Here is a 23,511-nt window from a genome sequence, read left to right as displayed (position 1 = left end):
GTTTCTGCAGGAGCCGCTTTCCCTGCCCCGAGGTTGTTCTGCAACCAGGGATCCCTGAGCGGCGTCCCTGGCCTCGGTATGTGCACCTGCTCATGGCTTCCCATGTTTGCTCAATGTTCCTGCCCTCATGCTCTTGCAGATTCCCCTTATCAGGGTCACCCCCACTACCTTGCCACCTACCGAACTCCTATTCATCCCTTAATACCCAGTACCTTTTTCCCGGGAAGCCCTGTCTAAGCCCCCAGGCAGGGCCCAGCCCCCTACTCTGGGGGTCCCCCAGCCTCAATTCCTCCCTTTGCCTAGCCCTGACCCTGTGGGGCTGGGAGTATCTGGGTTTGGTTCTGCTCTTCAGCAAGGGGGGAATCTTCAGAACTGAGGCCTTTCATGGGTCCAGAATCACTGGGCCTGGGGGCCATGCACAGAGCAGAGGCATCTGTAATATTTGTAAACAAATGATGTGAACATGAGCATAGTGGCACCAGTTCCTGGAACGACCTTTTTTTTATTTTTATTTTTTATTATTTTTTTAAGATTTTATTTCTTTATTTGACAGAGAGAGACACATACACCCAACATGGGGCTCGAACTCACAACCTGGAGATCCAGTGACAGGCTCCACCTACTGAGCCAGCCAGGAGCCCCTCTTCAACCCATCTTTTTTTTTAATTTTTAAAAGATTTTATTTATTTGAGAGAAAGAGAGAGAGAGAGCATGCGCGCAAGAGTGGGGCAGGGGAGGGGAAAGGGCAAGGGGAGGGGCAGGGGGAGAGGGAGAAGCAGACTCCGGGCTGAGCAGGGAGCCCTGCACAGGGCTCCATTCCAGGACCCAGAGACCATGACCCAGGCTGAAGGCAGACGCTTAGCAGACTAAGCCACCTGGGTGCCCGGAACTACCCTTTTTTTTCGGGAGAAGTTCAGAACATTCATCGGTTCCAGGCTCAACCTGGAGCCCTGGTGGCTCTTCCTTTTGGAGCCCAAGGGGAAAGATTTGAAGGGGAACCAGCCTGCAGACACCGTGCGTGCAGGACTGGCTGTTGGCGACTGCCCCGAGGGAAGGCCAGATGGCGGGGGCATCAAGTACCCCCCAGTCCCCCGACGCTGTCGTTCTGTGAGAGGCCGCTGAAGCTCTGGATCAGCACTGCCCAGCTCGGCGAAATTTCTAGGACTGAGGGCAACTGGGATCAGACCCCAACCCCAGCCCAAAGGGCCTGGTTGAGTGAATGTCTCCACGACGGTGACATAGCAAGGGGAGAGTGGGAATCCGAACAGTCCTCATGCGGGGCGCCTGGGTGACTCAGTCGTTAGATGTCTGCCTTCCGCTCAGGTCATGATCCCGGGGTCCTGGGATCGAGCCCCGTGTCGGACTCCCTGCTTGGCAGGGAGCCTGCTTCTCCCTCTCCCACTCCCCCTGCTTGTGTTCCCTCTCTTGCTGTGTCTTGCTCTGTCAAATAAATAAATGAAATCTTAAAACAAAAAAAAAACAAAAAAACAGTCCTCATGCATAGGAGACCATGCCCACACCAGCAACCCCACTGCTGGGACGTGCCCCCCAGAAATGCGACACCAATGTGCCCCACAGTACCACCACTAGTCACCCTGACCAGAGACCCCCCCAAAATGCCCCTCCACGGGAGGATGGAGATACTGTCCTCCAGGCATGCCGTGAGATACTACACAGCCAGGAAAAGAGCTGGCTGCCAGCCCGCAGTCACATGGAAGGACCTAGCTGCAAAGCTACTCCCACTTATGTGAGATTCTACCCCAGGCCAAACTAATCTACGTACAACGATCAATGTGATACACCACCTGAACATCGCATGATCGCACAACTGATGCAGAAAAAGTGCTTGACAAAATCCAACGCCCATTCAGGGTAAAAAAAAAAATTCAACAAGTAAGAGAAGGGGACTTCCTCAATATGATAAAGTGACAAGGCAAAACTCACAGGTCACATCATACTCAGTGATGAAAGACAGAAAACTTTTCCTCTAAGATCAGGAACAAGACAAGTGACTTAGTCCATTCAGGCTGCAATAATAAAGTAGCATAGACTAGGTGGCTTATAAAAACCAGAAATTTATTTCTCATGACCTGAGCGGAAGGCAGACATCTAACGACTGAGTCACCCAGGCACCCCACGTGAGGACTGTTCGGATCCCCACTCTCCCCTTGCTATGTCACCGTCGTGGAGACATTCACTCAACCAGGCCCTTTGGGCTGGGGTTGGGGTCTGATCCCAGTTGCCCTCAGTCCTAGAAATTTCGCCGAGCTGGGCAGTGCTGATCCAGAGCTTCAGCGGCCTCTCACAGAACGACAGCGTCGGGGGACTGGGGGGTACTTGATGCCCCCGCCATCTGGCCTTCCCTCGGGGCAGTCGCCAACAGCCAGTCCTGCACGCACGGTGTCTGCAGGCTGGTTCCCCTTCAAATCTTTTCCCTTGGGCTCCAAAAGGAAGAGCCACCAGGGCTCCAGGTTGAGCCTGGAACCGATGAATGTTCTGAACTTCTCCCGAGAAAAAAAAAAAGGTGGTTCTGGAGGTTGGAATTCTGAGATCAGGGTACCCACACGCTCAGGTGCTGGTGACAACCCTCTTCTGGGCTGTGGACGGCCACCTTCTCGTTATATACTCACATGGCAGAAAGAGGGCAAGAGAGCCCTCTGGGACTCTTTTATAAGCCTCCGTTGGGGCTCCACCCTCATGACCACATCACCTCCCAAAGCCCTCAACTTCTCATACCAACCCATTGGGGGTTAGGATTTCAACATATGAATTTTGGGGGGACACACTCAGTCTAGAACAGGATTGTCCACTTTCCACAATTCTATTCAACTTAGTTCTAGAAGCCTTCTCCAGAGCAATTAGGCTAGAAAAAGAAATAAAAGGCATCCAAGTTGGAAAAGAAGAATTATCTGTTTGCAGATGGCATGCTCTTAATGTAGAAACCCCCAAAGATTTCACCACAAAAAACCCTGGGAGAGCCAATAAACAAATTCAGCAAAGTAGCAGGATACAAGATCAACATGTAACAATCAGTTGCATTTCTATACACTAACAATGACAATCCAGGAAGGGAATTAAGAAACTAATTCTATTTATAATAGCCTCAAAAGAATGAAATACTTAGTAATGAACCTCAGAGGTGAAAGACTACACTGGAAACTACAAAATGTTGTGGAAAGAAATTAAAGAAGACATAAATAGATGGACAGACATCCCAAGTTCATAGATTGGAAAATTTAATATCATTAAGATGATAATATTACCCAAAGAGATCTACAGATTCAATGCCACCCCTATCAAAATCAAAATGACATTTTTGTTTTTTTGCAGAAATAGAAAAACCCATTCTAAAACTTATACGGAGTATATCTCAAGGGGCCTTGCATAATCAAAACACTCAAAAAGAAGAACAAAGTTGGAGGACTCAAACTTCCTGATTTCAAAACTTACTCCAGGGGCACCTGGTGGCTTAGTCGGTTAAGTGTCTGCCTTCAGCTCAGGTCATGATCCCTGGGTCCTGGGATCGAGCCCCGCATCGGGCTCCCTGCTCCACGGGGAGTCTCCCTCTGCCTGACGCTTCCCCCCCATCCCCCCACCCCAGCTCATGCTCTCTCTCTGTCAAATAAATAAAATCTTTTTTTTTAAGATTTTATTTATTTATTTGACAGAGAGAGACTCAGCGAGAGGGAACACAAGCACGGGGAGAGGGAGAGGGAGAAGCCGCCCCTAATAAAATCTTTTAAAAAACTTATTACAGGGGGGCGCCTGGGTGGCTCAGTCATTAAGCGTCTGCCTTCCGCTCAGGTCATGATCCCAGGGTCCTGGGATCGAGCCCCACATCGGGCTCCCTGCTTGGCAGGAAGCCTGCTTCTCCCTCTCCTCCCCGCTCATGCTCTTTTCTCACTATCTCTGCTATCTCTGTCTCTCTCTCTCAAATAAATATTTTATTTATTTATTTGAGACAGAGAGAATGAGAGACAGCATGAGAGGGAGGAGGGTCAGAGGGAGAAGCAGACTCCCTGCTGAGCAGGGAGCCCGATGCGGGACTCGATCCCGGGACTCCAGGATCATGACCTGAGCCGAAGGCAGTCGCTTAACCAACTGAGCCACCCAGGTGCCCTCTCTCAAATAAATAAAATCTTTATTTTATTTATTTATTTTTTAAAATATTTTATTTATTTATTTATTTGAGAGAGAGAGACTGAGAGAGAGAGCACATGAGAGGAGGGAGGGTTGGGAGGGTCAGAGGGAGAAGCAGACTCCCTGCCGAGCAGGGAGCCCGATGCAGGACTCGATCCAGGGACTCCAGGATCATGACCTGAGCCGAAGGCAGTCGCTTAACCAACTGAGCCACCCAGGTGCCCTAAATAAAATCTTTAAATAAAACAAAAAAACTTACTACAAAGCTTTAGTAATCAAAACAGTATGGTACTGACGTAAGAACAGATATGTAGACCGGTAGAATAGAATAGAGAGCCCAGAAATAAACCTTCAAATATATATTAAAATGATTTTTGATAGAGATACCAAGACTGTACAGTTCAGGGAAAAAAAGTCTTTCCAACAAATGGTGCTGGGAAAACTGGACCCCCACATGCAAAAAAAAAAAAAGAGGGCAACCCTCTCGTGTCCCCTCCCTCTTCGGAAGCTTTGTACTATGGCTCAATAAACTTTGCTGCCCACCAAAAAAGAAGAAGAAGAAGAAGAAGAAGAAGAAGAAGAAGAAGAAGAAGAAGAAGAAGAAGAAGAAGAAGAAGAAGAAGAAGAAGAAGAAGTTGTTGAACCCTTACCTCACACCATGTTTAAAAATTAACTTGAAATGAAAAAAAAATGAACTCAAAATGGATCAGAGACCTGAACATAAGAGCTAAAAATCAGAAAACATAGGGCAAAAGCTTCACAACTTTGGATTTGGCAATGGTTCATTGGACATGAACACCAAAAGCACAGACAATAAAAGAAAAAAATATATATATATGGAATTTATCAAAACTAAGACCTTTTTTGTTTTGTTTTTTAAACATTTTTTTAAAGATTTTATTTATTTGACAGAGAGAGTGAGAGAGCACAAACAGGGGGAGCAGGAGGAGAGGGAGAAGCAGGCTCCCCGCTGAGCAGGGACCCCCAACACAGGGCTCGATCCCATAATTTTGAATATGCAAGGCCCCTTGAGATATATTCCGTATAAGTTTTAGAATGGGTTTTTCTATTTCTGCAAAAAAAGCAAAAATGTCATTTCGATTTTGATAGGGGTGGCATTGAATCTGTAGATCCCCTTGGGTAATATTATCATCTTAATGATATTAAGGGGATGGAGGGGACTCGACACGCCCAAGCAGGGGGAGCAGCAGGCAGAGGGTGAAGCAGACTCCCTGCTGAGCAAGCACCCTGGGATCATGACCCAAGCTGAAGGCAGACACATAACTGACTGAGCCACCCACGCACCCCTAAACTAAGACCTTTTTTCCATCATAGGAAACAATCAAGCCTAAAAAGGCAACCCACAGAACGAGAGAAAATATTTGTCAATTATATATCTGATAACGGATTAATATCCAGAATATATAAGAACTCTTACAATTCAACAACAACAAGACAAACAGCCCAATTTTTAAACGGGCAAAGACACTTTTGTCAAAGCAGATGTACAAATGGCCAATAAACCCAAGAAAAGATGCGCCACATCATTAGTCATCAGGGAGATGCAAATCAAAGCCACATCACTTCACACTCATTAGGATGGTTATCATGAAAACCAAAGGGAAAACAAGCGTTAGTGAGGATGTGGAGAAATCAGAACCCTCGGGCGCTGCTGGTGGGGATGTGGAACGTACTATCATGCAGCTGCTGTGGAAAACTGTCTGGTGCTTACTGGAAGAATTAAATGTAGAATCGCTGCATGATCCAGCAACTCCATTTCTGGGTGTATCCCCAAACGAACTGACAACAGGGACTTAAAGAGAGATTTGTACTCCGGGCTCATGGCAGCATTATTTACAACAGACAAAAGGTAAAGACAACCCAAGTGTTCATTTATGGATGAATGGATAAACAAAATGTGGTGTGTATATACAGTAGAATATTAGCCTTGGAAAGGAATAAAGTTTTGATTTGGATGAATCAATATGGATGAACCTTGAGGACATTAGGCTGAGTGAAATAAACCAGCCAAAGAGGACAAATACTGTATGATCCCACTTATATAAGGTCCCTGGACTGGTCGGATTCATAGAGACAGAAAGTGGAACAGTGGTGCCAGGGCCTGGGGGATGGAAAATGGGAGTTAGTGTTCAATGGGAACAGAGTTTCATTTTGGGAAGATGGAAAATTCTTGTGGGGGGGGGTTGCGCTTGGGTGGCTCAGTCAATTAAGCACCTGCCTTCGGCTCAGGTCATGATCCCAGGGTCCTGCTTGGGGGTAGTTTTCTTCTCCCTCTGTCTCTCCCTCTGCCTCTCACTTGTGCTCTCTCTCTCAAATAAATAATATCTTTTTTAAAAGTTCTGGGGATCGATGGTGGTGATGGTTTGTACAACCATACTTAATACCACTGAAATGTACACTTAAATGCGGTTAAGGTGGTGAATTTTATGTTCTATGTATATTTTAGCACCAAACAAAAACCTGAAAAAAGTAATAAAGAAAATAAAAAATTTAAATTTAAAAGGCAGTCACAATAATACTAGCACGCTGCGTGCTACCTGATGTGGACCTCCCAAGGCATCTTGTTACCAAGTGGGAGCACGGTCCCCTTTACTCAAGTGACAAATGCGAGGCTCAGTGACGTCCTGTGTCCTACAGTGGGTATGGGCAGTCCAGGCTAGCATGCCTCCCATGGGGGCATCATGAGGTGTCCGAGTTGTCCCCTGGCCTCCCAGAGTCTCCAACTTCTCATCTGTAAGATGAGTGCCCAGTGAGGCTGCTCAGAGGCTCAGGAGCCCAACACCTTAGGCAAGATTCTTCCATTAAATCAGTCCAACTTCTTGCAAGAAGTGTGGTTTTCCAATTTTCATCAGGCTTACAGAGCAACTAAATATCATAAAGACAGAACATTCCTAAGAGGGACTGAACTCTCTAAGACACTACCCGATGCTCCTCTTTCACCCATGTGGGACTTTTAAGCTTTTTCCCATTCCTTAGGGGAGAGTTGACAAATTGCCAAAAAAAAAAAAAAAAAAAAAAGACTGGAGAAGAATCACAACTCCTAGAAGAATCTGGAAACACCTTGAATCTAGTCTCCACTGGAAAAGGGAAGGATGCGCTTGGCAGTAGCAGGTGAAAGATTTGCACTCTCTTGTCCAAGTAGAAATGTAAGAAAGCCTTATAGAAAAAGATGGCATGCTGTACTGAGGTGTAGGGTCCAAGGGGCATCTGCTGCGGACATTCAGGGTCAGGTCCTTGACCTTGTGCAGCCCAAGGAGGTATTTCTGGCACTGCGCCCACAGCTCAGGGCTCAGAATGATGGTTTCGCAACATGTATTAGTACGTCCCAGGCTGACTCAGTCTACCCCCAGAACTTCTTGAATCTGCCCCCCCCCCCCCCACAGCCCTTGGCCCAGGCCTTGCCATTTCTTGCCTGGACTGGTGCCCTGACCCCTGCTCTCCCCCGCCCCCAACTCAGGGTGCTAACAGACCCATAATAGCTGGTGAAACATCTTGCAATAGTTAGTGTATCTAACTCTACCCTTGCCCTGCCCCCATGCCTGCAAGGGCTCCCCATCACCTGAGCTCCCTGGCTGGCCTTGGAGCTCTTGCCTCTGCTGAAATATCCCCTGCTCCTTCACAGGCATCCCTCATGCCTGCCCTGCCCGCTCTCCTTCTGGCCCCCTCTGCCCAGATGCTCCCAGTCACACACCTCCGTGTTCTCCCTTTTGTGGTGGGGCACATCACAGAAGGCTTCACAGTGGAGATGGCATTCTAGGAGTGGTGTGTAGGGGTGGGGAACAGGGGAGCAGCATATTGATGATTAAAATTTATGTGTCAACTTGGTCAGGCTATGGTGCCAAGTTGTTCAGTCAAACACTAGTCTAGATGTTGCTGTGAAAACATTTACTAGATGTAGTTAACGTATCTGATCAATTGACCTTAAGTAAAAGAGGTTATCCGCCACACTCTGGGTGGGCCTTATCTAATCAGTTGAAGGACACAAGAGCAAAATCGGAGGTTTCCTAGGGAAAAAGGCATTCTCTTCAAGACTGCAACATAGAAATCCTCCCAGAGTTTCCAGCTTATTGGAAACAGATTTCAGATTTATTAGCTCCCACAATCACATGAACCAATTCCTTAAAACGAACCTCTTCATATGTATGATTTACATATACCATGTTGATTCCATCTCTCTGGAGAGCCCTGATGTAGACACCCAGGTGCCTGGCACTGGGGGGAGGTAGGGCTTGCTTTTCAGAGACAGGATTCTCTTGACAAACTGAGAGCGTCCAGAGGCAGACCTCAGCCACTTACCTTGACCTTTCCCCGGCTGGACGCAGACCAGACTTTCAGCCTCGGACGCTACCCAAGACACCTGCAGGCCAAGGACACCCATTAGAGGCCTCAGGTTTCACAGTCCCGGGCGGAGGCTGCCCCCAGGGTGCTGACCCAGCCCGCCACTCTTGACCAAAATAAACCCCGGGGAAGGTGCTTAGATCAGCCACCCCCCAAACCCCATGGCCTGATCTGGGCTGCAGATCTAGCTATTGCTGGCCCCATGGAAAGGGCCATCTGTGGCCCCAAAAGGCCTGAAACTTAGACCAATTGACTTAGAAGAACAAAAATTTCATTCTGGGGAGATCCAGGCATGAGGAAGTGATTATAGCAGCTGATAACTTTCTGCTCAGGGGGTCCTCGGGCCCCTTACGATTGGTGTAATCTCGGGCCCACGTGGTACCCTTCACAGATGAATCAGCGGGGGCAGATTCCAGCCCACTTTGCTGATTTCTAAGCCTGCGAGGTTGGATCTTTCCTCTACCCAACCCAGGTGACAATTGAGTACAGTTTAACAGGGTTCAAAATAACTAGTAAAAATTTACTGATCTCAGTCCATACCAGAGATGAGTGAAAATAAACATCCACGCAAACACCAGGACATACATGGTCATAGCAGCACTATTCACAATAGCCAGAAGGTGGAAATTAACCCAAGTGTCCACCAACAGATGAATAGATGAACACAGTGTGGCCCATCCATGCGTGGAATATTACGTGGTCATGAAAAGGAATGAAGCTCGAACACACACCACCTTGTGGATGAACCTTGAAAACACTGTGCTAAGTGAGAGAAGCTGGACACAAGAGGCCACCTGTTGGAGGATCCTATTTCTGTGACATGTCCAGAACAGGCAAATCTGTGGAGACAGAAAGTAAATTAGTGATTGCCAGGGGCTGGGGCGGGGAGGGGGGGCGGGGAGGGAGATGAGAAGTGACCGCTAATAGGGGCAGGGTTTGTCTGGGGGATAATTTAGTTTTCTAAAATTGACTGTGGTGGTGGTTGATCAAATCTGTGAATAGCCTAAAAACCACTGAATTGTATACTTTAATGGATGAATTGAATGGTATATGAATTATATCTCAATGAAGCTGTTTTTAAAAATGTTCCCCCAAATCCCCACGTTTACTGAGTATCCACTTTATACCAGGCACTGAATTGGGTGCTAGAAAAGGGCTCAGGTGGGGAGAGTCAGAAACAGATGACCACAGTGCTGGGGGGAGTTCCTCTCTTATAGCATAGAGAGGGGAAAGATGGAACATTTGTGTGGACATGTGAAGGATGGAGGAGGGCATGTGTGTGTTGGGTTTTGAAGGATGAATAGGAGTTTGCCAAGTTGAAGCTGGGGGCTGATCATGAACGCAGCTCTATCAAACCTAATAAAGAGAAGAAAATAATATAATTGAAATAATGAAAATAAAAATGAGTGCATCCTCATTCGTCTACACAAACTGAAGGAGTACATATATTGAGACATTTAGATACTTACCCGAACCACACCTCACTCATCCAGGCCAATTCCCGTGATGTTTTTCATGTCCACCACAAAGACAGTGCTATAAACAGCATTTCAATCTCTTCCTTCATTAGGAGTGTGACGAAATCAGAAATTTGGGGCCACCCACATGCCTACTTGCTGCCTATGAGGATAAACAGAAGGTCAAAGGCAGGCCTGACCTAGAACCGTCCCTAAGACCCCGCGTCCTCTCAGCTAGGCTAGATTCTTTCTGGCCTCCTTTCTCCTGGTGTGGCCAGTGCACGGCTCTGGCAGGTGGCCACAGACAGTGAGGAGGACAGACGTTCTGGTCCGAAAATAAATCGTGGCCCTGAATGGGTAAACAAGAAAGTAGGGCGGAGGAGGGGACCGGGAGGGGCCGAGGGGAAAGAAAGAATCGTGCCTTTCCCGGGAAGATGAATGCAGCCTTCAGAGGCTGGCCTCCCAGGGCTGAGCCGACAGCCACGTGCTCCGCCTCTGCTCCCAAGCGTCTGGTACCCACTGTACCTTTCCTGCTGAGTCCTGACCCCTGGACCTGACACCTCTCCCAGCGTGGATCCTGTCCTCACTCCAAGAAGCCCTTTCCTTGCACTCTCAATGTGGGCTTTGTTTTCTGCAACCTCAGGGTGGCCTTTGACCGTTCACTGAGTGCAAGGTGCTTCCTCCCTGTGACCCATTTTGCAGATGAGGAAACTGAGGAGGGGGAGAGCGGGTATTGGGGTTCGGTGTTGGGGGACTCCCGGGGTCCTCCCCAGGCCTGATGATGACGATTTTGAAGCGGGAGGTGTGTGCAAGGGTGAATGTGCCAGGACAAAAGCAGCTGAGATGACTCTATCTCAGGGATGAAGTTCCGGGTTTGGATCCTGGCTCTACCCACTCGCAGGGGATGTTCTGTTCCCTCTGGGATCAACATCTTAGCGTGTATAGGCTTCTCCCTTCTCAGCTACGTTACCCAGGCCCTGCCAATCGGTCTACTGTGGCCCTTTGGTCACTGCGATCGGTTCAGAGACAGTCATATGCCGTAGGCTGGGTCAAAAAGATGCAATCCTGGTGCTTGCACTAAAGCTATCAGAAAACAGAGCTTTTGCAATGTTGCTTGAGTAGATAAGGGTCAATTCAGAGTTGCAGGCTGCCATCTCGCCTGTGAATGGAGCTGACACAAGGACAGCAGAGCCAAGAGATGGAGAAAGATGCTGCCCCGTGAGGTCGGTTAAGTCCCTTGATCCAGCTGAGCCTGAAGCCATCATTTTCAATTCCATTAACCAGTTAGTTCCCTGTTGGTTTTATGCAGCCAAGAGTTTGCATGGATATAACCCTTATTAGTGGTGTGAGAAAGATTGTTAAACAACCTCTCTGGGCTTCAGTTTCCCATCTGTAAACAGGTTATGATTGTCTAAGATGAAAGGAGCATGTGTGGCGAGTGCCCTGTGCTGTGCCTGATGTTATAAAACTCCGATGGTATTAACAACACTCCCAGCTCAACTAGGCTCCTGTTTACTCAGACACGGGAAAGTTTTCTGAGGGACACAGTTGAGCCCAGCCATCCCCACCCACTGCAATAATCCACCAAGAACGCTGAAGACCAGAAGGATGGAGTGAGTGGACATCTCAGGTCTGGGCTCTGGGGCAATGGTCACACAATGGCTGTTCTGACACAGCTTCATTGAGACAGAGGCACCGAGGCACCGACAGAACTGCTCGGAAAATCCTTCCTGGTGAACGCACCGGGTCATTTTGCCAAGCAGCCGTCCGGTACACAGGGTCTGCGGCTCTGTTTCTCTTGGCCCACTTTGGGGCAGGAGTGGTTGTACATGGGACTGGAGGACATGACACCCTCCACCCTGGCCCCCAGCACCTGTGGCCTGCCCCTGGAGCAGAACCTGAGAGAGGATTTGCAGGTGAGTGATTTTGAAAGAAAGCTCCCAGGCAGACAGGGGCGGGGAGTTTGTGAAGTCGGTGGAGAGAGGGGAGACTAAGGAAGGGGGTGCGTCCAGTGGAGTTCCTTCGGCTCTGTCCTGCTGGGTGGTCTGGAAATGCTTCCTGCTTGAGGGGAAGGCAGCTGGGGTATTCATACCCCCACACCAACTGGCCAGGGCTGCCCTGGGGATGTCAATTCCAGCCTAGGGCAACCCTCCCACCCATTCGCACAGAGCTTGAGAGAGGATGTGTGGGTGAGTGATTTCTAAAGAGAGCTCCCAGGCAGACTGGGGCAGGGAGTTAGTGAAGTTGGTGGAGGGAGGGGAGACTAAGAAAGGGGGTGCATCCACGCATCCAGTGGAGTTCCCTGGGCTGTTGTTAAGTGGGGTTGGGGCAGCACAGTGCCCGCTTCCATTCCTGCCCTTCCACGTTGTTCTTTTAAAAGTATAAATTGAGGAAGCCAGACACAAAATGTCACATAGCGTGTGATCCTATTGATCTGAAATATCCAGAACAGGCGAATCCATAGAGACAGAAGGCAGATTAGTGGTTGCTGGGGGCTGGGGGAGGAGGGATGGGGAGTGATAGCTCATGGGCACAGGGGTTCTTTTGGGGGTGATAAAAATGTTGGGGGAGGAACTACATAGAGGTGATGATTGTACAATATTGTGACTGTCCTAAATGCCATGGGATTGTTCACTTCAAAATGGTTAATTTTAATGTTATGTGAATTTTACCACAATAAAAAAAGTATAAATAGGGCTCCACCCCTGCTGTGCTCTGAAGCCTCCCATGGCTCCCCATTGCCTCAAAACAAAATATATACTTGTCTCCCACCCCCAAACCCCCCAACCTTGACACTCTCCTGCCTCTCCCTCCTCTTCCCACAGCCAGGCTCATTTGTACCTCAGGGCCTTTGCACATGCCATTCCCTTTGCCCAGCGTGCTCTTATTCATCATTCAGATCTCTCATGAAATGTCACGTCCCAGACTGGGCCCCATTACTACCCTTTCTTTGTACCTTGGATGTTTCCTTCAAATTGCTGACTGTAGTTGTGGTTTTAGATGTTAGGTAGAAAGTTCCATCAGTTAGGTGTTCCTCAAACATGTGGCAAATGAATGAATGAATGAATGAATGAATGAGTGAATCAACAGATAGATGGAGGAAGGCAACAGAGAGACTCTGCCAGGGAGAAGCTGGAGAGACTTTCATGGCAGCCTGCAGACAGAGGTCCTAAAAGGAAGCGACGCTTTATCACCCAGTTGACATGGAAAGAGACTGTCTCCATCCAAATCTGGTGCTTTTCTTCCTCAGAAAAGCACAGCTGTCTCCACAACAAAGACCCACAATTGCTGCCAGTACGTGCTTCGTCATTTTTACTTCCTTTGAATACTCTTCAATGGATTTTCTTTCCAAACTGCACAGGCATGACAGGGGAGTGGGGGTGGGGAGCAGGAAGAGCCCCTGTCCTGCCCTCACCCATTTTCCCAGGTTAGAAGCCCAGTGTTCTGATCTTCTCGGTGCTCAAACACAGCTGAGCCTCCTTGTATATGGGGGATCTGTCCACATTGTACAAAATTTCTACAAAAATCACATCACACTTTATAACGGGATTTTCTCTCCCAGGGTCTAACTGCTCTCGGTTAAATGCTCCATCCCATTTCACATCTGAAGTTCCCTTCATTTTTCCTTCCTTCCCTCTGTTTGCTTTGTCCCTAGGAGTCCGCCAGCCCAAGCAAGGCTCCTGGAAGATCTGTGGATAGGCCTCATGCTCCGGGCTGCCCTCAGTGGGTTTGCCCTCGTGAGGGAGAAGAATGAGGCTTTTAAAGACACCGGCTCAGATGGGTTGGCTGGAGTAGGGTACCACCGCTGTGGAAAATGGCTTGGCACCTCCTCAAAATGTATAGAGGTACCTCATGATCCAGCAATTCCACTCCTAGGTATAGACCCCAAAGAAGTGAAAACAGATGCACTGTTCACAATCGCCAAAAGGTAGAAACTGCTCACATGTCCATCAGTGGATGAGTGGATAAACAAAATGTGGTCCATCTATGAAGTGGAATATTATTCAGCCATAGAAAGGAATGAAACTCGGACACACACTACAACGTGGATAAACCTTGAAAACATTGGGCGCCTGGGTGGCTCAGTTGGTTGAGCGACTGCCTTCGGCTCAGGTCATGATCCTGGAGTCCCGGGATCGAGTCCCACATCGGGCTCCCTGCTCAGCAGGGAGTCTGCTTCTCCCTCTGACCTTCCTCCCTCTCATGCTCTCTGTCTCTCATTCTCTCTGTCTCAAATAAATAAATAAATAAATAAAAATAAAATCTTTAAAAAAAAACAAAAAACAAAAAACCTTGAAAACATTATGCTCAAAGAAGCCAGACACAAAAAACCCACATGGTGTGTGATTCTATCTATATGAAATATCCAGAGCAGGCAAATCCATGGATTTAGGAAGGAGATTAGTGGTTGCCAGGGGCTGGAGAGGTTAGGAGAAATAGGGAGTGATGGCTAATGGGCACAGGGTGTCCTTTTGGGGTGATGGGAATGTTCTGGAACTGGACAGTGCTGCTGGTTGCACAACATGGGGAATGTACTACCTGCCACTGAATTGTTCCCTTTAAAATGGTTAATTTTATGTTATGTTTACATGAATTAGAAACCAAAAAATTGGGGTGATACCCACAGAAGCCAGCAGGGAGGGGGCGTCGTCCTCACCAACACAGGCAAGCGCTGGGTGTTAGCAATTCTAACATTTAGCTGGGCTTGTGGTCAGTGGGAGGGCACTTCTTCTCGGGCACTTCTCGGCTGCCTGCATTGCTGTCCTGTGAATCCCTTACACAGAAACTCTTCTAGGCTGATGCTCCAGGATGGGAGGAATATCCTCATTCTACAAATGAAGAAATCGAGGCACTAAGGGGTGAAGGGACTTTTCCAAGGTCCCCCATTGTGGCCCTTCCAGCAGATCACAGGGATTAGGTAGAGGCTTGGGACCGTTATCTGTAGCAGGAGGAGCGAGCCAATGGTAAAGCTCAGTGATAGGTCCACAGTGACTCAGGACAGTCCTCCTGGGCAGCTGACAACCGGGAGCTTTGCAGTGTCCTGCCATGGGTTCTCAGAGCCCTGGCAGGAGATACTACTATTTTCCCATTTTTTTTTTTTTTAAGATTTTATTTATTTATTTGAGAGAGAGAATGAGAAAGAGAGAGCACATGAGAGGGGGAGGGTCAGAAGGAGAAGCAGACTCCGTGCTGAGCAGGGAGCCCGATGCGGGACTCGATCCCGGGACTCCAGGATCATGACCTGAGCCGAAGGCAGTCGCTTAACCAACTGAGCCACCCAGGCGCCCTCTATTTTCCCATTTTGTAAACGGGGAGATTGAGGCTCAGAGAGGCGGGTCACTCGCCGCCGGTGACACAGTACAGTGAGGACATGTTAAGACAGAGTATTCCAAACCTCAAGTTCCGCTTTGCTCTGAGCTGCCTCCGGGCAAAAAGGCAAGTCACCGAGACGTGAATGTTGAAATCTCGAAGCGGAAACCTCACTGCTCACAACAGACTTGGAACTCCAGGAACCGAGGGCAGCACTCCCACAAGTCCGACCTGAGAAATCTCTGGAGAAAACTGGAGCAAAGCAAAGCTCAGCTCATGAGGTCCCCCTCCTGGGGTCTGAGGGAAGTGGCTGGTGCCAGGTTCAGAGCGGAGCTGCGATTCCTGGGAATGTCCAAGTTCCCAGGGCCCTGAGCGTGGGCTTGGTGGGAAATAGAAACGTGCCTGTGTGTACGTCTGCCCGTGTCTGCATATGCGCACGTCTTTGAGCTTGCACAAGCACACATGTGTCTTTGGGTACGTGCACGCACGTGTGCATGTGCGGCCGTGCATTTGGGCACACGTGTGTGTGTGTGTGTGCAGGGAGCTTCAAAACCAGGTAAGACCAAGTGGAAATCCTGGCGTTGAGTGTGGGTCTGGAGTCTGTCCAGGGCCTCAGTTTCTCCACTGAGAAATGGACCAGCTTCTGCTGGATGCAAGGATTAGACTCCACCAAGACCAGCAACTATCAGATGTTACGGTATACAGTCTGTGCTATGGGCTCTGAAGAGGACGCCCGTGATATCCTTTGACTCTCAAAGCAAATCCAACGCTGAGTTTATCATCCACATTTTCATAGACACTTAAATTTTTTGTCATTCTAAAATGATACAAGCAGGGGCGCCTGGGTGGCTCAGATGGTTAAGCGTCTGCCTTCGGCTCAGGTCATGATCCCAGGGTCCTGGGATCGAGTCCCGCATCAGGCTCCCGGCTCAGCGGGGAGCCTGCTTCTCCCTCTGACCCTCTCCCCTCTCATGCTGTTTCTCTCTCACTCGCTCTCTAAAAAATAAATAAAATCTTTAAAAAAAAATAAAAAAAAATAAAATGATACAAGCAAAGACTTCAAACCACACAGAAATGTCTGCAGTAAATAGTGACTATTCTCACCCACGACCCAGCCCTCTTCCCAAAGGAACATCTGTTAATAGGTGGGTGTGGAGTTTTCCAGAATTCGTGACCACGAATGTACAGATTTGAGTTTGTATTTCTATTTCTATAGAGTCCAATACAGTATATTAAAATGGTGATGTAAATACTGTAGAAAAGTGGATTTTCAATTAATGGGGCCTCCTTGACTCCTCTAGCTCATACCTCATTATCCAATGTTACGGACGCAGGAAATGGAGTCCCAGAGGGCATGGAGCTTGCTCAAGGTCACCTGTCGTTACACCCCCCCAAGCTGAGACATGACTAGAGTCTACCTGTCCATCCCAAGGCAGGTCCCTTCTGTAAGGATGAGACTTTAGACACTGAACACACAGTTCACTTGTTCATGGTCCTTTCATTGAACATTCATTCGATGCAGTGCCGTGGAGGAGGCCCCGGCCCAGGTGCGACAGAGCCGGGCAACCTTAGCTCAGGGGGTCAGGGACAGGCCTCCGGAAGCCAGAGGGGCAGCCAGGCCTCTGTCTGGAGAGAGCAGGGTGGCAAGTGGGCCTTGGAGGTTGAATGGAGGTCCCACAGGCATGGTGGGGCCTGGGCGCAGGGTGAAGCGTCACCCCCATTGTTGGCCAGCTAGGTGGCTTAGGAGCCTCCTCAGTACTTGACATTCATGAGTAGGAGCTGATACCTGACTCCAGGGCTAAACTCTAAGTCCCCACCACTGGCTGGAAAGGTTGCTGCCTGCTGCAACACGGTGCCAGTCCCAGCCAGATGGGGAAACTGAGGCTGGAACAGGTGTGGAGATTTGGAAGGCTTCGAAGAACTAGTGCAGCCTGGGGCCAGGCTCTTCCTCTTTCTGGGCCTCAGTTTCCCCATGTGTACAATGGGGGGGCAGCTGGCAGAGTGATAGCTGGGCAAGAATCTGGCTCCAGCTCCAGCATTGTCACTCTCCCTCCACCCTGCAACTCTCAACCCCCCACACATGGGAGTTCCACAATTTACCCCTCTCTGGCTGACCCTAGGCCTCAACCCTTCCTCTATCAAAGGGGGTTAATCTGGGGGTGTGACCCCACCCTCCAGCTGGCAGGGGAGTGGGGCCTCGGTGCACCGTGACTGGGCTTGGGGATCCTCATGTACAAGGTCTGCTTCCCAGGAGGGGAAACAGGCTCAAAATCAGGACCAGCCCCTCCTAAACCCTCTCTCCATGAGCAGTCCTGAATTACTGCTTTTAACCCTGCAAGCCCAAGGCCTCATTTCCCTGGAAGGCAACCAAGGCTTAGAAAGTCCTACTGTTGGGCGCCTGGATGGCTCAGTCGGTTAAGCGACTGCCTTCGGCTCAGGTCATGATCCTGGAGTCCCGGGATCGAGTCCCGCATTGGGCTCCCTGCTCGGCAGGGAGCCTGCTTCTCCCTCTGACCCTCCCCCCTCTCATGTGCTCTCTCTCTCTCAAATAAATAAATAAAATCTTAAAAAAAAAAAAAAAAAAGAAAGTCCTACTGTTCCACCTGTGGAAGGTTGGCTGTGGCCTCCTCCCTGCTGGCCCATCTCTGGCCTTCAAGACCCACACCCGTGGGTGGACACCAGACAGTTCTTGGACAGAAGGGGACATCAAGACCTAGAGAGACAGGATCCCCTCTGCCCAGGCCAAACAAGGTCACCCGCAGGAAGGTCAAGGTTGGAGGGAGCTCAGAGTGGGGGAATCTGGAGGAAGCAGAGGGGTGGCAGCTGGGTCCTCATCTGAAGCAGAGCATGGGGACTGGGTCTGGAGGGGTCAGGGCCCATGCTCTGTGGTTCAGTCCACCCTGAGGGCAGAGCCTGCCTCTTCCGGGGACCACAGCCCCCCACATCGTGGAGAGACAGGCACAGCTAGAAAAACTGGGGTGCTAACAGGGTCCCCCCAAAAAACGCATGGCACAGGAATGCTGTGGAGGGAGACAGTGAGGTGGGAGATGTCAGGAGCACTGCCTTGGTCCCAGAAATTCCATTTCTAAGGCTTTATTCACAGAGAGTGTGCTGGGATGTAGGAGCCAAGGCTTGGGAACAACTTGAATGCCTCTGGGTGGGGAACTTAAATGACAGTCCATTACATAAATATGTAAATTTTCTGGGGAAAATTTTTAAGTGGAAAAAAGCAACAGGCAGATGAGAATGTGCAGAATTTGCATTTTAAAGAAAGGTTACACCTAAAATATGCCTGTGTATCTACACGTAAGGGATCTGAGACCTGGGCGTTGGGGGTCGGGGAGACATTTTCCCACAGAACACACTTCTGTACCTTTTGCTTTGGGCCAGGTGTTACTTATTCACAAACAGTACTAGAAATTTTTATTCCCGTGAAAAAACCGTGGAGCCCTCCAGTTGCATGAAGACACAAGTCTCCAAGCAGCATACCGGGTGTCTTATGTTAAAAAGTTTTTATTTGAGATTATTTTCTATTTCATTTTTATGTGGGAGGGGAGAGGGGTAACTTCATGCCTCACTCTGCACATATCTGCTTTCATCATTTACAAAAAAAATGTACACGTGTTGCTTGAACGTGCATGTTTGCAAGTATTACGGACCCACGTTACGTACATGCAGAGCAAAAGCTTGCCTTAAAACCACAAGCTGCTTTCAATGTCCAGGGCGCCTTCTGCTTCTCAGGGCCCTGCGAAGGCTTCCAGGAAAGGGTGCTGGGGAGAAGGAAAGGGGAGGGGCCCTCCAGGCCCAGAAAGGCATATTTAGGTCCCAGTCCGCTCTAAACAGCAAGAGAGCAGAGGAAATCTTACCTGCCAAACTAGAAGAAATCCTTCCCGGATTGCAGAACGGAAATAGAGCCTCAGGTCAAAGCCTAGATGGGTGTCCCAGGCCGAAGACTCTCGCCCCATGTGTCATCTATATGACCTTCACCGGCCCGCAGAGGTGACAAAAGGAGGTGTCGGCCAGTTAGGGGCAGCTGCTGGAGAGCCATTCCGCTCACACCCTACCTCCAGTCTCCCGAGAAGGGGTGGGAGATGAGGTGGGGTAGCTGTGGGTTCTGAGCGACTTTCTCAGGGAGGGCGCTGAAGCCCGCAGTCAGACCCCACCCCCTCGGGCTCTCGTGAAAATGAAGGCAAGAGGAGGAGGTACTTGACTGGCCATAGCTCCCATCATGGTCAAATGGGTCCCTGCCACTCCTGAGCGTTGTCCAGCACACAGCAGGGAAAACGGAGGCTTGGGTTCCCACATCAGCTCCTAGGGGGCCCTGTTTCATCTGCCCCTAACTGGCTGACACCCCAAACCCTTCCTGGGCCCCCTCTGCCCTGCGTCCAACAGCAGCCTGGCTCCTCCGCATCACTCTGTTCTCACGTGGAAGCCCCTGCAGGTCTGGTACGTGCCTGCTGTAGCCTTTGTCCTCATCCCTTCCCCAAAGGGCCAGAAGCTGTCGGTGGAGGAATCAGATGCAGAGTGGGCAGCACACGGGAACAGCAGGGAGCTGTGAAGATGCCCCACAGGCAGGCCCCTTCAGTCAGGGGGAGGCCCGGGTGGCCCCGGTTTAACGCTTGACAGCTGGAGCCCCGACCCTGGGAGCGGGTAAAGCCTTGAGGGGGGCATCATCAGCAGTAGGGCAGGTATCCCTGATGCTCTCAAAGGTGGGTTTTATACCCAGCAATAACCCCCTACTCAGAAGAGGACATGCTCACACCCCACGGTTGGCACGGGTCCCTGCCTGCTCTCTGGCACCCTCCAGGCTTTCCCAGCAACTGAACAGGCCCCCTGGCTGGGGAGATCAGGCAGAGAGGCCCTGGCAGGCAGAGGGCATGCCTGGGAGGCCACAGTGTGTCCAACCTTCTTCCCTGGAGGTACTTCAACGTCTGTCACGTGGTCCCCGACCCGCCGCATTTTCAAAACACATCACCAGAGACAGGAAATTGGGTTTCCTCTACATTTATTGCAACTGCTAAATGATTAACAACATTCACAACTTCTTAGATTTAAAAAACAAAAACAAAAACAAAACAAACAAAAAACTTCCGTTTTGTAACATCACAAATGTCTTCTAGGTTTTACCAAGGACCAAAAATGCTAAAATTCTCTATATGATTTCCAGTGTTGGAAACAAGCCAGAGACAGTAAGCACCCAAAGTGGCGAGTTAGCACTTTCCGGATGCCTGTCGTCCTCATGGAAGAGACCCTGGAACTAGAATGACAGAAAAGACACTGTGACTTTGACAAGGCTATGCAACCGCACATCGCGCTCGCACGCACACTCCCTGAGAGCAGCCTCTGCCAGGGAGCGCAAGGGCGAGCGCGGAGGGCCCGTGTGCCCTGGTCCCTGGCCAACAGCCGGTGCGAGGACGCACCACCAGGCTCCGCCCCGGCTCCCATGACGCCAGCCCCACAGGAAAAGCATCACCTGAGTGCTCACAGGACTTTCCAGGATCAAGAAGGAGGTGTTCCCTTTGACATGTGCCAAAGGCTCCCAGGGTCAGCTCAAAGCGGGATGTCCCCAGGAGGAAGAGTGGCAGGAGGCTGCGGGGACAGGGCTTATACCCTGGGAATTCTTAAAGCATTTTACTTACAGATAGAAGCGGAGAGAGCCAAGAACGAATATACTAGCACAACGTGCATATGATGGTCAGAGCTATCTATGCTGCAGAGAAAGAGCGAGAACCTACTGGGGGAGTCCACATCTTGCTCGGGGCCAATGGGGCACTCTGTCAAAGGCAGTCTGCCAAAGGGGTGTCTTTTGGCTCAGAGTTCCATCCATGCGCTCAACCCATGGCCAGCAAGGAAAGCTACTGGAAGGATTAGGAAAGAAAGGAGATGAACCTGAACCCCTACAGCTGTGGTTCCCCTATACCGCACGGCCCCTGCAGGCTGCTTCGACTTTGCTGAGGCACCTCCATCATCTCCCTGGCCATAAAGATCTGCCGGGCGCCCACGCAACAGGAGCAACCAGGGGCAAGGAGAGCCTGGAGGCTCCACCGGACACGAAGAGACACAGCACAGGCCTGTGACGGTGGGTGTGGGCCCCACAAGACAAAGGGAAGATTGGCCAACACGGTAACTCACGGCTGGGGGCCCCCCCACCCCGAGCTCACAGTGTCAGCAGGATCCCAAGGTCCCCAGATCTGAGTAAAGATTTAAAACTTCCACACTGCTGCTTTATGAGAAAGGCCCGAGACCCCCACGACCTGAGAACTTCGCACGTAGCTGCAAGGAGGGTGCGCCGGGGGAAGATGAAGGGCAGCCGTCACGCGCCTAGAAACAGCAAGTAGCTGCCGGCCCGCCCTGCTTCTGTTCTGTACAAAGGCCCTGATAACACAATTCTTCACGCTGCCGCGCAGGCCAGGAATGAAGCCTCTTGAAGAGTTCACACCCCCAGCCGTTGGTAGAAGAGACTCCATATGTGGTTTTTAAAGAAAGCAAACTGCAGTTTGTGGATTCTAGGGAGACATGTGAATTTGAGAGAAGTTTCATCAACGTAATGATTCCTCCCCACTGAATACTGCTCTATTATCCTGTCGCTAAACTTCTATCACGTCTCTTGGGAGGCATTTAAGAGCCGAGCCTCCATAAATACCACGTTCGTGGAATCAAGTATCTCCACTTGTTCGAAGAGTTCCCATGCCCCAACCTGCAGGCTGTGGACCAGAGCGGACTTCACTAATACCGGATTACATCCCCTATTTACAGCCTGGAAGCAACGAAAAGCCACCATCTGTCATCATTTGGGCACCAAGTTTGCTAAGAGAGCACCTCTGAGAGCAAGGTTCTCTGCGACGGGAGACCCGCCCAGAGCTGGTTCCTGAGCACAAACAGGGCCCCGGTGCTTCCAAGGGCAGCACCACCTTCCTAGGGGGAGCCAGGAAAGACTTGCAGGGGACTGGCTGCCATAAGCATTTGGAAGAGGGGGAAAGGCAAAAGCAGATCGGAAATGGCGCTTTCTTTTTTCCTTTAAGAAGAAGAAAAGCCAGCGTTCGGACCCTCCACACCAGAGCTGCAGAGATGCTCGCCTCTCGTGTACACACCGAACCTACTTGGCCACTGGCTCCAGGGCAGATCCGGGGCAGAGGTGGCGCTTTAAGAGCAATTGCTGCTTCGAGCCTTAGTTTTCTCACCAATGGTTTCATCTATTCAGGGAGAGAACGATTTTGTTCAAAACTGAGTTGGAAATTACAGGTGGGGAAGGCAACTAAAAAGAGGAGAAAGAAGGGGATGTTTATATGGGCCCAAGGCCCTTGAGAAGGAAACGGATTTGAAGATGCTCAGAAAAAGGATGTGGCAAAGCAGCTGGCCTGTGCAGCTCCGGCTTCAGATCGCCCTCACCCTCGCAGGACACCAGGCCACTCCCTGGGCGACCTCTCTCCCCAGGACGGCCGCGGGCAGTCGAACCCAGGAGCCCCGCACCAAGGCCCGCTGTCGGGCTGCATGCTTGCGAGCTCGGGGCTCACTCCTTCAACCAAACCTGGAAGGTGAGGGGTGGGACACATCCACATCCAAACACTCTTTGTTACCCTCACAGAACGTTTTCGTGTGTGTGTGTGTGTTTGGTTTCATGTTTGGTTTTGGGGGGATGGGGAGCTCTGACTTTTCTGGAGAAATTGTCTCTACATACCAGCACGTCAGCTTAGGCAGAATGCCCCATGCACTAGCTCACACACATACCTATTTGTTGGCCCGTTTGTGTCTGTACATCTGCATCATCCTCTGACGGAACACGTCAAATGTGTCTTCCTTGTGCTCCTGCCCGTCAGCACCTAACCCCTCCCCTTCCGACGCAGTTCCCCTAGGAGCAAAATGGAGAGTTAGCCACACCGAGCACAGAGCCTGGCCGCCAGGGGACTGGAAACGGCACAAGGCGTCAGAGTGGGACAGAGGCACGTGGGACACACAACAGGGAAAAGGAGAGGGAAAGTGAAGACACAATTCACAGCGCGGAACAAGGGGTACTCACCTGCGCAGGTGTGCGGACTTTCTGAGGCGTGTGCTCAGAAGCCCGATTACAGCAGAAAACCTCCCCCAGCAGGTGGTAAGCTCAGTTTTAAATGAAATGCCTGCTGAATGTTAATGGGGCCTAACAAACTCTGGGCCATGTTCTCCCACGCTGGCTAGCTGGCGTATGGGTTCTCAGAAAAAGGAAAGTGATTTTTATCATAACTACCTAGAATTACCACTCAGCTTT

The 23,511-nt window shown here is 50.1% G+C and overlaps 1 protein-coding gene across 8 annotated transcripts in view; it reads right to left on the bottom strand.

The window, feature by feature from the left end:
* Positions 1-20,254: 20,254 nt before the first annotated feature.
* SUGP2 (SURP and G-patch domain containing 2) overlaps positions 20,255-23,511 on the bottom strand; it is a 34,146-nt gene continuing 30,889 nt past the window's right edge. For 4 of the 8 annotated variants that reach the window (XM_034997621.1, XM_034997619.1, XM_034997618.1 and 1 more), the window contains exon 10: positions 20,255-23,115. In XM_034997621.1, coding sequence (XP_034853512.1) covers positions 22,995-23,115 — 121 coding nt within the window. In that variant the 3' untranslated portion in view covers positions 20,255-22,994. The remainder of the gene's footprint in view (positions 23,116-23,511) is intronic. The other 4 variants (XR_004677839.1, XM_034997615.1, XM_034997616.1 and 1 more) reach the window with 4 other exon arrangements.

This window comes from Mirounga leonina, unplaced genomic scaffold, assembly GCF_011800145.1.
Source record: "Mirounga leonina isolate KUSES-001 unplaced genomic scaffold, KU_Mleo_1.0 Mir_94, whole genome shotgun sequence".
Lineage (NCBI taxonomy): Eukaryota > Metazoa > Chordata > Mammalia > Carnivora > Phocidae > Mirounga > Mirounga leonina.
This window is presented reverse-complemented; position numbering and strand designations above follow the sequence as displayed.